Below are 13,268 nucleotides of genomic sequence, written 5' to 3'. Positions count from 1 at the left end.
GAGCAGTCAAATCTAACACCTGGGGAGAAATGCCTTACCTTGAGATATTTAAAAAGGGATGGTCAAGTCCTTACAGAGCATGTTTTCGAACCCCACCTTTGCACAGAGAAGCCCAATACTGTTACCATGGATTGTTTGGGCTAGAAAAGACCATCAAATACCATCTAGTCCAACACCCCCTGCTGTTGTCGGGGTCATATTTCACTAGATCAGGGTCTTCTGTCCAATCTAAGTCTACCTTCTACCAGTTTAAAACCCATCACTACAGGCCATACCTCCATGTCCCCTTTACATACTGAAAGGCCACGATAAGGTCTTCCCAGAGCCTTCTCTTCTCCAGGCTGAACAACCCCAGCCCTCAGCTTTTCTTCATGGGAGAAGTGTCCCAGCCTTCTGACAGCACAGCCTTTCAGCTGTCACATTAACTACTCCTGAGCTGGTCTGAGACACCTGCAAAAGTTTTGCGCTGATACTAACTTGCTAAATCTCACTGACCCACTGTGAGTGCTTTACTACACTGCTGTATCAGTCGTCTTCTCATACTTCATACAATCTAAAATAAATGCTATTATTCATCTTTACACCTGCTGCCACTTTCTTCTCTGTGTATTACAGTCTCACAATTGTGAAGAGCAGAGGAGACAGCTGTAAAGAAAAGCCTTTATTTTAGTGCATCTCCTCACTGAGGCTCATTACCAACAGAAGCCAAATCCAAAGAGATCATCCTAGGACTCTTAACAAGCCCGTCTCAGACCTCTTGCCTACCGAAGATCATCAACCCTGCCGGCAGGTGCTGGCAGCCCAGAACAGCAGCGCAGGGACACACTTCCCAGCTACAGCCTAGTCACTCCATAGGCACAGAGTCCAGCTCATTCAGGAAGCGCTGACACTTTCCCATCAGGATCTTGATGGCTTCACTCACCAGCACATCTGGAGGCAGGATACCCGTTGACTCCACTGAAACTGCACAGAGACGTAGGTCAGTACAGCCACCAGGCAGCCTCAGCCTACCCCTGGCCCCAGCATTCCTGTCCCTCATCTTCCCTTATACCGCCGTTCTGACAAGGCAGATCTTCACAGCCAGAGAAGAATGTAACGATTTGCTGGCAGCAAGGATGTCACAGCACTCTCCAAACTATCAAGCTGCAACAAGATCTTTTACCACCTCATACCAGCATACTCTTCATACAGTCCCTCTGCTGCCATCTCGCCTCATCCAGAGCCCACTCCCTCTTCCCTTGCTTCTTCCTCTGCTGCTCTCTCTTCACTGGCTCTCAACCACTTAACTTAACCACCTGCACCTTATCTACATCGGCCAACCCACCTCCCCTGAAGCCAACCCACAGTTGTATATTATCAGTGCTAATTAACTTCCCCCCCCTTTTCTTAACATTTCATACCTTATGTTTTTAACAATCATTACAACCTTTTTACAAATAAATTTTTCATACAGTCCTCTATAATTCCTCTACAGAAGGACAAACACATTTGATCCCAAAGCAACACTAAACCACAGCCTCAGCAGTTACCCACTGGAATACGAATGTATCAATGCTGATGATGTGGGAGGGAAGGGGAAGGCAGACACCCAGCTGTACACGCTGGCCAGTCTCTGCTTGTTTGCACAACCACAGCAGGGCTCTATGTTCTATGGAAAATGGGGCACTTACAGATGTAATGGTTTCGTACTCTTGCCAGGCGCACAAGGTTTTTCAGACTCTCATGACGGAAAACTTCTCGGCTGAACATGTCCAACCGTGCATTGGCTACTCTTGCCACCTTTTTTCCTAAAGGGGAAAAGATTAAACAACATGGGCACCGGCAGCAGATGGGTGCCTTGTGGTAACAGCAGGTGCTTACCCCTCAAACATGCACTCCCCCATCAGCAAAGGCAGTGAAGCCACCAATAAAGAATTAGCACATCCCCAAGACAAAACTCTAACCTGACAGTACTGGTCTTGAACAGTTCCAACGCAAACTCAAAGCTTATATGCACCCCTGGGCAGGACACATGAAGTCTCTTGCATGCTCAGCTTCTGGGAAGAGCAAGCTCACTAGCCAGTCTTACAGACAACTGAACAGTGCTGGAAGCTGTGGTCAGCAGCTGCAAAGCCCTGCAGTCAGGCACCCAATGCCTTAGCATTTCAGGGACATCCCAGTTCATCACCCAACACATCTGCACTCACTCACTCATAAAACCAGGCTCAGAATAGCGTGAGCAGTTGCTTATCAGCAAGGCAACATCACAACATGGTTTTCTCCACAAAATGTGGTTGTGTCTCTACAGGCTTTGGCTGTAGTCTCTTATCAGTCTCTGCTAAGGCTTGTTAGATATAAGGCACTTAGAGCACGAAAAAAGTACCCTTGATATTCTGGATCTCAATGACTCCAGGGGAAAAGCACTTCTGCAACATCTCAGCTGCCTCATCCTCAACAGGCTGCAGGAGAGTAATGTCAGGAAGCAGTCGATAACTAGCTGTGGCCACAGGAGAAAACTTGGCATGATCTTTTCCTGCATGAAGAATTAAGAGTCAAGGGTGAGTGCAGACTTCGGAATGAGTGCAGGGATGACAGGGCCTGAAGGTGCAGGGGGAAAGCTGGTTCTCCACCCCTCACACAGCTGTACCCTAGTTCAAGCACTCACATTCCTCCTCCCGCTGCCCCCAGGACCCACAACTCACCTATACCCTTGACACAGTGCATAAGCACATCTATTTCCTGGCCAGGTCGCAACAGTGCAATGAGGATGTCATCATGAACAGGTCGGAAGTCAGCGTCTGGAAAAAGGTCTGTCTGATTCCCCAAGGGCACCCACGTCATATGTTTACTGTACACTGTGAAGAGAAGCCAAAAGTATCAGCCAGCTACTGTCTCAAAACAGGGCTAGAAATGGGAAAAAGTAAGCTTAGCAGAATGGGCACCAGCTTGCTCTGCTCACAGGGCAGAGACAACAGACCAAATCCTGTCTCCCAAGACCAAAAAAGAAAAAAACAGCACCTATTTTTAGGAGACATCTCACCTTTGTGATTGAAATATAGTTCATTAGGATCAGATGATTCCTTGGCTGCCTGAGGGTTTCGGCTGCATTTTATTTTCAGCTGGAACTGCAGAGTATCAATTTCTGTGCCTTCTTCATCTCCTGAGAAGGGAAGAAAAGCATGAGCCTCTACGGATTCACACTTCTGCTCAGTTTATGCAACCCTGATTTCCTGCTCTGGGGGGAACTTGCAATATTTCTGTTTGATCCAAGACTCACCTTGGTTTCTATATTCGAAGAGTCGAGGGTCAGCCCGGATAGGGATGAGGCCCAAGCGGTGAGCCAGAATTTCGTCCTGCACAATGGATGTGTTGTTGTACACAAAGACTTTCTCTACAGCCATGGTTGGCACCTCAGGGAGACCAGAGATGAAGTCAGCGTGAGACGACAGCTGAACTACGCGCCAACTAAATATCCCTCTAGAGTGCCTATTCTCTCCCATAAATAATTGCCCTGCAGAATATCTTCAGCGCTATTTCTGCCAAACCAGGCTACCCAATATACGCTTACACCTGATACACCCCCTTCCCCGTTTTTTGTTCTTAAACAAACGATCACAAAGGTGAAAGGCAGGTCGATCCATGGACAGTACCAACAGCACCCTGAAGAGCAACAAGCGCCACTGCTGACGCTGCCAAGGCCCTAACACTGGGCTGCTGGCACACGTGCAGCACGAACCCGCGTCTCTCCTCCGAACCCAGTCCCAGGGGCTGAGGTAAGGCAGGACGCCCCCAGGCAACTGCCCCCACCCCCAGGCCGGCGCCCCCGGCCTCCCCCGCAGCCCCCGCCGCGGCGGTACCTCGGCCAGCAGGATGCGGCGGAACGCGTTGGCGATGGCGGCGTCGATGCCCACCATGTCGAACTCCAGCGCGCCCTCCTCCTCACGGACGATGTCCACGCGGAACGCCTGCGGGGCCACCCGCCGCGGGTCACGCCGGGCGCCGCGGCTGGGACGCGACCCCCGCCCCCACCCCGGCCTCCCCCCGCCCCCGGCCCTCGCCCACCTCCTCGAAGCGCCGCTGGTCCCAGGCGTCATCGTAGCCCGGGTAGTTGCCGGGGAAGTCGGTGGTGTGGACCTGCGGGGAGGCGGAGAGGCGGGACGGTGAGGGGGCCGGCAGCCGGGCGCCCCCCGCGCTCCGCCGCGCCCCACTCACGCACGTTGCGGACGCCGAACTCGCCCAGCACCACGCGGTCCCGCAGCTCGTCGGTGCGCCGCCTGCCCGCCATGGCCGCCGCCGGCCCGGCCCGCGGGGCGGGGCTCCCCTGCACGTGACGGGCCTCCGCCCGCCCACGCGTGGCCGCGACCCTCCCGGGGAGCGCGACGCTTCCCCGCCAGCGCCGCCGGCCGGCCCGCCCGCCCGGGGGCCGCGTGGCCGCGCATCCCCGCCGCCTCTGCTCGCCGCGCCCCCCCGCGCCGCGCCTGCCCCGGCCTGCGCCACACACAAGATGGCGGCGCCCGCCCGCCCTCGCGAGAGCGTGGGAGCGGCCCCGCTGCGAACGTCACATCCGGGCGCTGGGCCGCTGGCGAGCGGCGGCAGCCAACGCGGCGCGGGCCCGGCCGGCACCATGGCGGCGCCGGCGGCGGGCGGCGGCAGGAGCGGCACCGGCGGCAGCACCGCCGACTGGGGCGGCTTCGAGGACAACATGCAGGTGGGGCCGGGCCGGGGGCGGCGGAGCGCAGAGCCGAGCCGGGCGGGCGCTGACGCTGACGCTGTCTGCCCCGGCGCAGGGTGGCGGCTCCGCCGTCATCGACATGGAGAACATGGACGACACGTCGGGCTCCAGCTTCGAGGACATGGGGGAGATGCACCAGCGCATGAAGGAGGAGGAGGAGGAGGAGGCGGAGGGCGAGGCGGGGGCCGCCGAGGAGGAGGACGGGGAGTTCCTGGGCATGAAGGGGCTGCGGGGGCAGCTGGGCCGGCAGGTGGCTGACCAGGTGAGCGCGGCCCCCCGCCGCCCCCCGCCGCGGGGCGCCCCCCCGCCCGCTGCCAGCTCCCTTCTCTCCGCAGATGTGGCAGGTGGGGAAGCGGCAGGCCTCCAGGGCCTTCAGCCTCTACGCCAACATCGACATCCTCCGGCCATACTTCGACGTGGAGCCCGTCCAAGTGCGAGCCAGGTGGGCAGGGCCCGGCCCGGGCCGTCTCCGCTGGGGGGCGGGGGGGCTGGCTGTCCCCCCGAGGCAGGCGAGCCGGCCGGGCTGCAGCCCTGCAGGAGGGCGCCTTGCGGGGAAGCACACTGCGGTGTCCCGCTGCGGTGTCCCGGCCTCCCTGACAAGGTCCCGCAGGTGGGCTGCCAGCCCCCTCGCCTGTCATCCTGCGTGGCTGCTCAGGGCACAAGAGGAGGCTTTGGGACATCTTCAGCCTTTTAGGACTCGGCTGCATCATGTGGCCTGTTTTGGGTTGGCAACACAGCTGTGTCCAAAAAGGCAAAGTTTTGTGAGGATGGATGAAGAAAGGTGCCTTTTCCTTCCTGCCGTTCTGTCAACGGTCTCTCATCCCTGAGTGGGCCCCTAAACATTTGCATTGAATCCCACCACCACCCCTCCAGCAAAGTTAACCCACTGATCAGTAAGGTTTTTCTCCTTTAGTAACCTTCCGTGACTCTTTAGAAGGAATCTGTCCCCCAAGGCCTGTGACCACAGCAGGAAATACTGGTAATGGGTGCATGGGATCTTTTGCTTTTGAAGCATCTTGTTAACCATCCTGTTGTCCTCCTTGCTCCTGCTGTCATTCCCTGCTTTGCTGTGATGCAGACTTCTGGAGTCCATGATTCCTGTGAAGATGATTAATTTCCCACAGGTGAGTTCCTTGTTGCTGAATCAGACTCCCTGGCCAAGGGCATGTCCCACAGACACCTTGTAAAACTGAACTGAATTCAGGACCTGAGTTTGTTACATGTTCATCTCGCTGAATATGTTAGTAATCCCTTTCCTGTGGTTGTTCCAAACCTCAGTGTGCTTGCTACCTTTAGTGCTGGTGCAGTTATAGACTTTGCATATCCCAGGCTCCTTATGACACAACCTATTCTGCCTGGCTTCTGTCAGCAGCAGCCTTGCTGTTACTTCTGAGGCGGCCAAGTAATAAAACTTCATCCAGGGCATTTCTCACATCGCTTGGGGTGGGGAGCCTGGTATTCAGGAGCACTAACCAAACCTTCCCTGATCTATCTCCTCCTGTAGAAGATTGCAGGCGAGCTGTATGGACCCCTCATGCTGGTTTTCACACTTGTGGCCATCCTTTTGCACGGGATGAAGACCTCAGACACCATAATTGTACGTCAAGTCTCAGTGATAAGTTCTGGTTTGACTGGGCTCTGAGTTCCTATAATGATATTAGGAAAAAGACAGGAGACCTCTTCCATGACTGATTAGTATTTTGCTGAAAAGCAGATAGATTTGAGGAAGAAGCTGTTGATTTGGGGATGAGAGGAAGCACGCATCAGAAAGTCTTGATGCTCTGCTGCTGGGAGAGCTGGGGTGTAGGTCATGTGGCACCCTGAACACTGCTAGCTAACTATTTGATAATGCCTAGAAAGGCTCTGGGACTCTCTGAGGTGGAATTTGGGTGCTGGTAGGTCACTTCTTTGAGTCCTCCTCATCCTGATGCTGTCTCCACAGAGGGAAGGCACACTGATGGGCACAGCCATTGGCACTTGCTTTGGTTACTGGTTGGGCGTCTCCTCTTTCATCTATTTCCTGGCATATCTGTGCAATGCCCAAATCACGATGGTGCAGATGCTGTCACTGTTGGTATGTACAGATGGAGCTGCCCCAAGATGCAAGTTGGCTGCATGGTGTTCCAGCACAAGCTGTTCCCAGAGAATGGGAAAAGTCCTTGTTAGACTGGTGGTCCCGGGTAACTGCAGCGGGACAACCTGGAATGCAGGGATGCTCTTCTGACCTGCCCCATCCCAGGCACAGTGATAGCACAAAGAGAGAATTCCTTTGTGCAGGTCTCCTGCTTTGCACTTCCTGATCTGAGAGCCTGGTGGTAAAAAAACTTCCCTCTCTTTCCCAAGTTGCTGCAATCTCTGACATCCCTGTGAATTCTTCAGAAAGATTATTTGGGTGTGAGCTGCTGTTAAAATTGTTGTGCTGGTTGGCTTTTTGGCATTGAATGAGTGGTTTGTGAAGCGTTGCAGGGATGGGATGCTCGTGCTGTTGATCAGTGGCCCCTTCTGTGAGACTGACGCTTGTAACATGTTTTTGTTGTCAGGGCTATGGTCTTTTTGGACACTGCATCACTCTTCTTGTCACCTATAATATCCACTTCCACTCCCTCTTCTATATCTTCTGGTTGGTTGTTGGTGGACTCTCTACGCTACGAATGGTAAGGGATGGGCAGCCATGCAGCCCTCCTCTTCTGGGTACAAAAATGGGCCTGTTCCTTGGGCCTGTCAGTTCATTTCACAGCCAGTCAGGCTGCTGTGAAGAACAGCTTGATGCTTCTGGGTTATTTGGCCACTGGTGTACGGTGGTGATGCTTGGATTAATATCCTCACCCATTCTAACAGCTGCAGGAAGTTTACTCCATTACAGCCCTTGCTCCCATGTGCCTGAGCATCCTGCACTCGTTGGCAAGACTGGGCAAGGTTCACCTACACAAAAGCAAGTCAGATTATTCTGAATTTGTTGGTGCCAACTGCAAAAAAGGCTCTGAGCAGTGTTTCCCCTGGCTGCTGCTATTTGGTCTATCCTCCTGTGTGCTCCTGACTGCAGTGCCAGAGGCTCAGGTACAAGCTACGTTGTCTCTAATCTCCACCTCTCTCCTAGGTTGCTGTGTTGGTATCGCGCACCGTGGGGCATACCCAGCGGCTCATCCTGTGTGGGACCCTTGCTGCTCTGCATATGCTTTTCCTCCTTTATCTGCACTTTGCTTATCACAAGGTGGTGGAAGGTAAGCAAGGGAGATATGAAGACTTATCCTGTTCGATCTGAGGGAAGAGGAGCTGCTTTTTGCTCTCTCTGAGAGAAAGGATGGACAGTTCGGATCTGACCTGAGGGCATCGGTGCCAGTTTCCAACTCAAGAATGACCAGTACTAGCTTTATTAGAGAAAACTGTCGAAGTAGGGCAACAGGTAGATGTGGGGTAGTTTCTGTACACCGAGTTTTAATACTTAAGACCTAAGTTGTGAGGCAGGACGCTTATTCTTTCCCCACAAGTGAAATATAACAGCACTGACTGTTCTTGCATGCAGATGTCCGGTCCCTTTCTGAATCTTGCTGAAGTCAGGTTGCTTTTCTCTGATCAGGAAATGTGTCACAAGTTGTCTTCCTTCTTTCTGTTACACCTTTTTTATCTTGTGTTGTACAACACAAATGGCAGAAGCTGCATCTTCCCCTGTTGGTGTTGTTTACTGGGCTATACATGTTTGGGTCCCCTTTCTGTGTCTTTTTTTTCTCCCAACAAAGGCTCAATCTCCTTTTATTAAAAAAAAATAATAAAATAAAAAAAAGAGTCTTCTCCCACCTTATCACTAGAGAGTTTCCAAATACCTAAATATGCTATTCCGCAAGCCTCTTTATGAGTTCAGGCAGCCAGACCTGTTCATATTTCAGATAAATCTGCATAATCGAGGGTTATAGCGTAGCATTACAACTCTTTTTAGATGTAAATACGATTCTTTCCTAGATCCATTCTTATGGTGAAGGTTCTGAGCTCTGATCTGCAACATTTCAGCAGATGAAATAGGATAACATATACTCCAAGCAATTTTCTTCAAGGCACTCCAAGACTGATTATCAGTCTTGAGAGGGTAATTGACGGACTGGAGGACACTTGTATCTGTATGCATGTTTCCTGCCAAGCACGGTTTATGTTTGTATTGCAGTGATAAAAATCCCACACTGCAGCTCCTGATGTGAGTCTGCAAGGGTATCTCAGGCTGAAAACAAACAATTGGTCTAAGAACAGGATCTGTGTTGGGATGAGGTGGGGATGGGATCTTACCAACCTGCCTCAGCAAAACAGCATCCCTGGCAATGTCTGTGTTCAGGTCAGATGGGCATCTGGCACCCTCAAAGTGAAAAGATCTATGTTCCTCTTGGGAACATGCAGTTTCCCTGCCCCACGGACAAGCTCTGATCTGTGCCCTTTGGTCTCCGGATGGATGCGTTTACTCCTGTTCAGTGTTTGGGGCTAGGTGTCTCCTCCCATCACCTGCAAGTGCTTTGTATGTCCTTGGGCCCTGTTGCCATCGACCACTACCTGGCCAGAGAGAGAAAAACATCTGTGCAACTGAACTAACTCTTGCCACTCCCCCTTTTTCTGTTTCCTGCAGGTATCCTGGACACATTGGAAGGACCCAACATGCCACCCTTTCAGAGAGTTGCCCGAGACATTCCAGTTGTTTCCAATGCTGTATTGAACACAACAGCCAAAGCAGTTGCATTGACCCTGTAGTTTCACGGACTTGGACTTGCTTCCTTCACTACTTTTGGGGCTGTGTAGGGCGATGATAACCTGCTGCCTCTTAGGAACAGGACAGAACAGTAGGAAGAAGACTGGTTTTGTTTTGCTGGAGCTGTCCTTTCAGTTGCAGTTTTGGACAGCTGAGCAGACTGCACCTCAGTGACTCAGAAGAACTACGTTCTTCCCTCACCCAGGTCTGGGTTGTCTTGAGTAGAGTGGTTCTGTTGCCTGCATGTTTAGCTGGGATTTCCCAGTGCGGTTTGTCCCTTGCTGCTTGCTGATGTAACCCCAGGGGCATCTGCCCTGTTCCTGTCCTGAAGAGGGAAGAATTAAATTGATGTTGGTGCTGAGTGGTGCCTTATGTTTGAGCCTACTTGTGTAATGGGAGAGCGGTGTTGGGTCTCTATGCCTTTAGCTGTCCTGTCCTAGATTCAGAGGATTCTTTGCAATTTTCTGCTGTCTGGCTTCAAATGTTCTGTGATATGTGGCCTGTCTTGGGCACCTTTTCCATAGTCCAAGAGACACAGGAACTTTAGTTTGTCTGGATATTTTCAGGAATAGCATGATATTTAACCACTTGCTCTTCCTTGTCATGTTCCAGGTTGATCCTTCTCTTTTCACTTGATCCCAGCTCACCTCAGCTGTCCCTTCTCCTGTGTATGTCAGAAATGTTTCTGTCCCCATGCTTTCACAGGACATTTGTTCTTGTCACCCTTCTGCCCATGTTGCTCTGTGGGACAGCAGTTCTGACTGCAGGGGTAACATGTTTGTGCATGGTCTTCGTGCATATTTCTGTTAAGCTAGTTCAGCCCTCCCTCATGCAGCTTGCTCGCATGTCTCCCAGCTGTGGAACTTTCACCTCATTGCTCTGAGCAGGAGCAGCTTCCTGCTCCCCCAGACACAGTCTGTGTGTGCTGCCTGGCTTTTCAAGCTGAATCTAGGCCTTATGTCTGAAAGGACTCCTGGAGCCTTGATAGTCTCTGGCAAACTTTTTTCCACTGTTCCCACTAAACAAAGGGAGAAGCGGGGGAGTGTGCAATGGTAACAGAGCTGACACATTTATCTCCAGCATACTGATGCGGGAAAGCTCCAGTGAGGATGGGGAAGTGGAACAGCTCAGCCTAGGCTTATTTGCATTGCAGTAACCCACAACTCAGTAGTTCAGATGTAGCCTTCCCTCGCTGCTCTAACTTGTACTGGTCCATGAGTAGAAAACTGTTAGCTGATAACTGGCTTTCACCTTTTCTCTCCCGGTAGCTCTGAATGATTAGGGGAGGGGAGCCACCCCTCAGAGAAGTACACCCTTAGGCTTGGGCTGGAAAACCTCCAAAATATTTCCCTTTCTTGATGTACCCACAAGTTAGCTGTGCACAAGGCAGATGTCAGAACTGCGCTCCTTGGTCCCTTGCTTATATTAGTGGGAGAGGATGCAACTGTAGTGGCATTCAGACTAGTGCCAAGGTGCAATGAGAGGAAGATGGTGCCAGCTACTGTAATCAGGCTGGTCATCTGCTTCAGTTAAAAATGTCACTGGATAGGACTTGAGCATTTTCAGTCAGACCTATTTTCCACTGTTTGCTTATTCCCAAGTTTGTAATTTGTTCTCCTCCCAAGAGCAAGAAGCTCATCTGCTAACATATACATGATAGACATGTTCTTTTTCACCCCCCAACCCTGCCTTACTTTGGCAGAAGAACAGCATTCAGAGCAAGTTATGTGGGGGAACAAAATTAATTATTTGGGCTAGTAGTCTCCATGTTTTTTGGACCAAATGAACCACTTCAAGCTCCCAGAATTTCTATTACTTCCAAACTTGACAAAATGGAAGTGTTAGTTTGTAATGCTGACTCTGGTATTTCCCTCTTTAGAACTCCACAGGAAGTTGCTTTCTAATTCACACTTCTTGCCCTGGCAGCCTAGAACGGGTCTGTTTCTCTTGGTGCAAATTCTCAAAGCATAGGCACGGGGAAAGGAGAAAGAGACAATTGTCACTAGAGTAAGTCCAACCAAGAAGAAAAATCATTCTGTGCTAAAGTATTGCTGCTGATCTATGGACACTGTCAGAGAGAAGAGCTGTGCTGTCTTCCTGCACCTAGCCATACAGCTAAATCCAAGGACGAAGCTGTGCCCTTTGTTTTCACTCAAAGCACAGGAGAGAGCAGCAAGCTTCCCCAGTGCAGCTTGTGTGTCATGTCATCTGGGGACAGACAAACAGGGTGACAACCAGCCACCCTCTCGGAAGCTGTGGGGGCTTGCTCTGCTCCAGTTCTTCAGCCCTGATTAATTCTCTGGGCAGCAGCAGCTGGAAGCTGAACTGTTAGGTGCTGCCAGAAATTCAGTACTCAGCTGAGAGCTTCAGCATCTCCTTTTGCTGACAGAGGGGGACACAGTGCTGCAGGGAAATGCATGCGTGCTGCAGTTCCAGGGAGCATGCTGAGCATGCAGCCTTATTAAAGTCCTTGTGGGAGGGCATCTCAGTGCTTACTCAAGTTCTCTAGATACCAGGATAAACTCCACGGCCCTATCGTGCCAGACTATCTCTGCCTTTGTTTCCTGCCATGGCTTTCGCAGCAAATCTAAAAATTTTTCTCCCTCCTCCCTTGTAGCAAATCTGAAATAACTCCCCCCCCCCCTTACTTCCCCTTTTTTGAGGAAGGGTAGCTCTGTGAGAACCGCATAAGGCCCTTTTAATTAAATATGAAATAAATATATATAAGCTGTCAGATTATAAAGAGGAAGATAAAATGTATATTAAAGCATCTATGACCTTCTCTCTGCCGTACCTGGGAATCCAACCCTCCTTTTACATTCCATCCTTGTTGTGCTAATTGTCACCTTAGTTGTGTTTTGGGTTACAGGTAGGCTGCTTCTTCTCCCATTTGTTTTCCTTCCTCAATCTAGTCTCACTCTAGCTGCTCCTCATCCACTGTTGTTCTTTGATTATGTGTTAGCTCGTAATGGCATCAGTCTAGAGAGTCCTCTCATTCATTGTGCCCCCAGTAGGTAAACAATAAACTGTCTTCCTCATACCTGCTGGGTAACTGCACATGGCAAGGAAGTAATACCTAGTTTTTTCCCAAAATACCACTGCCAAATTCCCCTTTGCATAGCCCTTAATTAGGTTCAGTGTGCCAAAGCTTTGAACTGCTAGCTTCTGTGCCACTTTTCCCAACGTATTTGAGCATAAAATGAGGTAGGACACTTGTCTCCTTAATGTGCTTTTGCTCCTGATGATAGGCAGTGAAGATGTTAGCACCAGGGAGATGCCAGCAGTAGGGCATCTTCATCAACACTTCTGGGCTGCTGCTGTCAGTTGAAGTGGGACGCTTCCCAGGGGCTCTCCTCCAAGCACTTATCTAATAATAGCCTATTTAACAAAGCATGGGTTAATTAGTGCCTGGAGGTAACTGGGAGGTGAAACTGAGTGCAGTCTTCCAGTCGACCTGTATGGATCAGAAGCTGGTGTTTTTTTGGCCGCCCCCCTGCCTGCCACTGACATCCATCCTCTGCCCCTCATTAGCCCTGCAATATGTAGGATCCTGTTCTCACCTGGGCCATTTAATGTGACCTTGGAGATCAGCTGCTCCTTTTTTGAAAGCCATCACCCGTACGTACAACAGCTGGATGCTTGCAGCTGCTGCTCTTATCCCAGCACAGATGTGTTGCCAAGCCAGCAGTCTTGCAGGTACAGGATCAAGCCTATGCACTTCTGTGCAACAGGGAAACAGAATAGCTCTAGAGAACAGCGACGGATTACTCAAAGGGCAGGGTGACACCTTCACTCTTAAGTCAGATATCACTGCCAAAGTCGTAAAATCTA

The 13,268-nt window shown here is 51.2% G+C and overlaps 2 protein-coding genes across 3 annotated transcripts; one reads left to right on the top strand and one right to left on the bottom strand.

The window, feature by feature from the left end:
* Window positions 1-648: 648 nt before the first annotated feature.
* On the bottom strand, window positions 649-4,388 carry POLR1C (RNA polymerase I and III subunit C). 2 transcript variants are annotated; one of them, XM_080408006.1, is made up of 9 exons: window positions 4,196-4,386; window positions 4,042-4,113; window positions 3,837-3,944; window positions 3,257-3,389; window positions 3,020-3,139; window positions 2,682-2,834; window positions 2,363-2,512; window positions 1,671-1,787; window positions 649-963 (listed from the first exon to the last, which is right to left on the bottom strand). In XM_080408006.1, the coding sequence occupies exons 1-9, from the start codon at window positions 4,262-4,264 to the stop codon at window positions 845-847; spliced, it is 1,041 nt and encodes a 346-aa protein (XP_080264132.1). In that variant the 5' UTR covers window positions 4,265-4,386; the 3' UTR covers window positions 649-844. The 2 variants fall into 2 exon arrangements, with proteins under 2 accessions (XP_080264132.1, XP_080264133.1); XM_080408007.1 differs by lacking the exon at window positions 3,837-3,944 and having other exon boundaries at window positions 4,196-4,388.
* A 76-nt stretch (window positions 4,389-4,464) lies between these two features.
* On the top strand, window positions 4,465-9,798 carry YIPF3 (Yip1 domain family member 3). Its single transcript, XM_080408005.1, has 9 exons — window positions 4,465-4,687; window positions 4,767-4,973; window positions 5,047-5,153; window positions 5,790-5,835; window positions 6,216-6,308; window positions 6,654-6,785; window positions 7,252-7,365; window positions 7,809-7,932; window positions 9,318-9,798. Exons 1-9 carry the CDS (start codon window positions 4,484-4,486, stop codon window positions 9,437-9,439), a joined length of 1,149 nt encoding a protein of 382 aa, XP_080264131.1. The 5' UTR covers window positions 4,465-4,483; the 3' UTR covers window positions 9,440-9,798.
* The last annotated feature ends 3,470 nt before the right edge of the window (window positions 9,799-13,268 follow it).

Source organism: Falco punctatus (assembly GCF_963210335.1).
Source record: "Falco punctatus genome assembly, chromosome: 12".
Lineage (NCBI taxonomy): Eukaryota > Metazoa > Chordata > Aves > Falconiformes > Falconidae > Falco > Falco punctatus.
The sequence above is the reverse complement of the archived record's forward strand: the minus strand, read 5'-3'. Positions and strand labels throughout refer to the sequence as shown.

Coding starts and splice junctions, on each gene's coding strand:
- POLR1C (XM_080408006.1), bottom strand. CDS start 4,264: ATGGCGGGCAGGCGGCGCACCGACGAGCTGCGGGACCGCGTGGTGCTG. Junction 3,390..3,836: donor GCCGCATCCTGCTGGCCGAG/GTACCGCCGCGG, acceptor GGTCTCCCTGAG/GTGCCAACCATGGCTGTAGA. Junction 2,513..2,681: donor GCACTGTGTCAAGGGTATAG/GTGAGTTGTGGG, acceptor TTCTTCATGCAG/GAAAAGATCATGCCAAGTTT.
- YIPF3 (XM_080408005.1), top strand. CDS start 4,484: ATGGCGGCGCCCGCCCGCCCTCGCGAGAGCGTGGGAGCGGCCCCGCTG. Junction 4,688..4,766: donor GCTTCGAGGACAACATGCAG/GTGGGGCCGGGC, acceptor GCCCCGGCGCAG/GGTGGCGGCTCCGCCGTCAT. Junction 4,974..5,046: donor GCCGGCAGGTGGCTGACCAG/GTGAGCGCGGCC, acceptor TTCTCTCCGCAG/ATGTGGCAGGTGGGGAAGCG.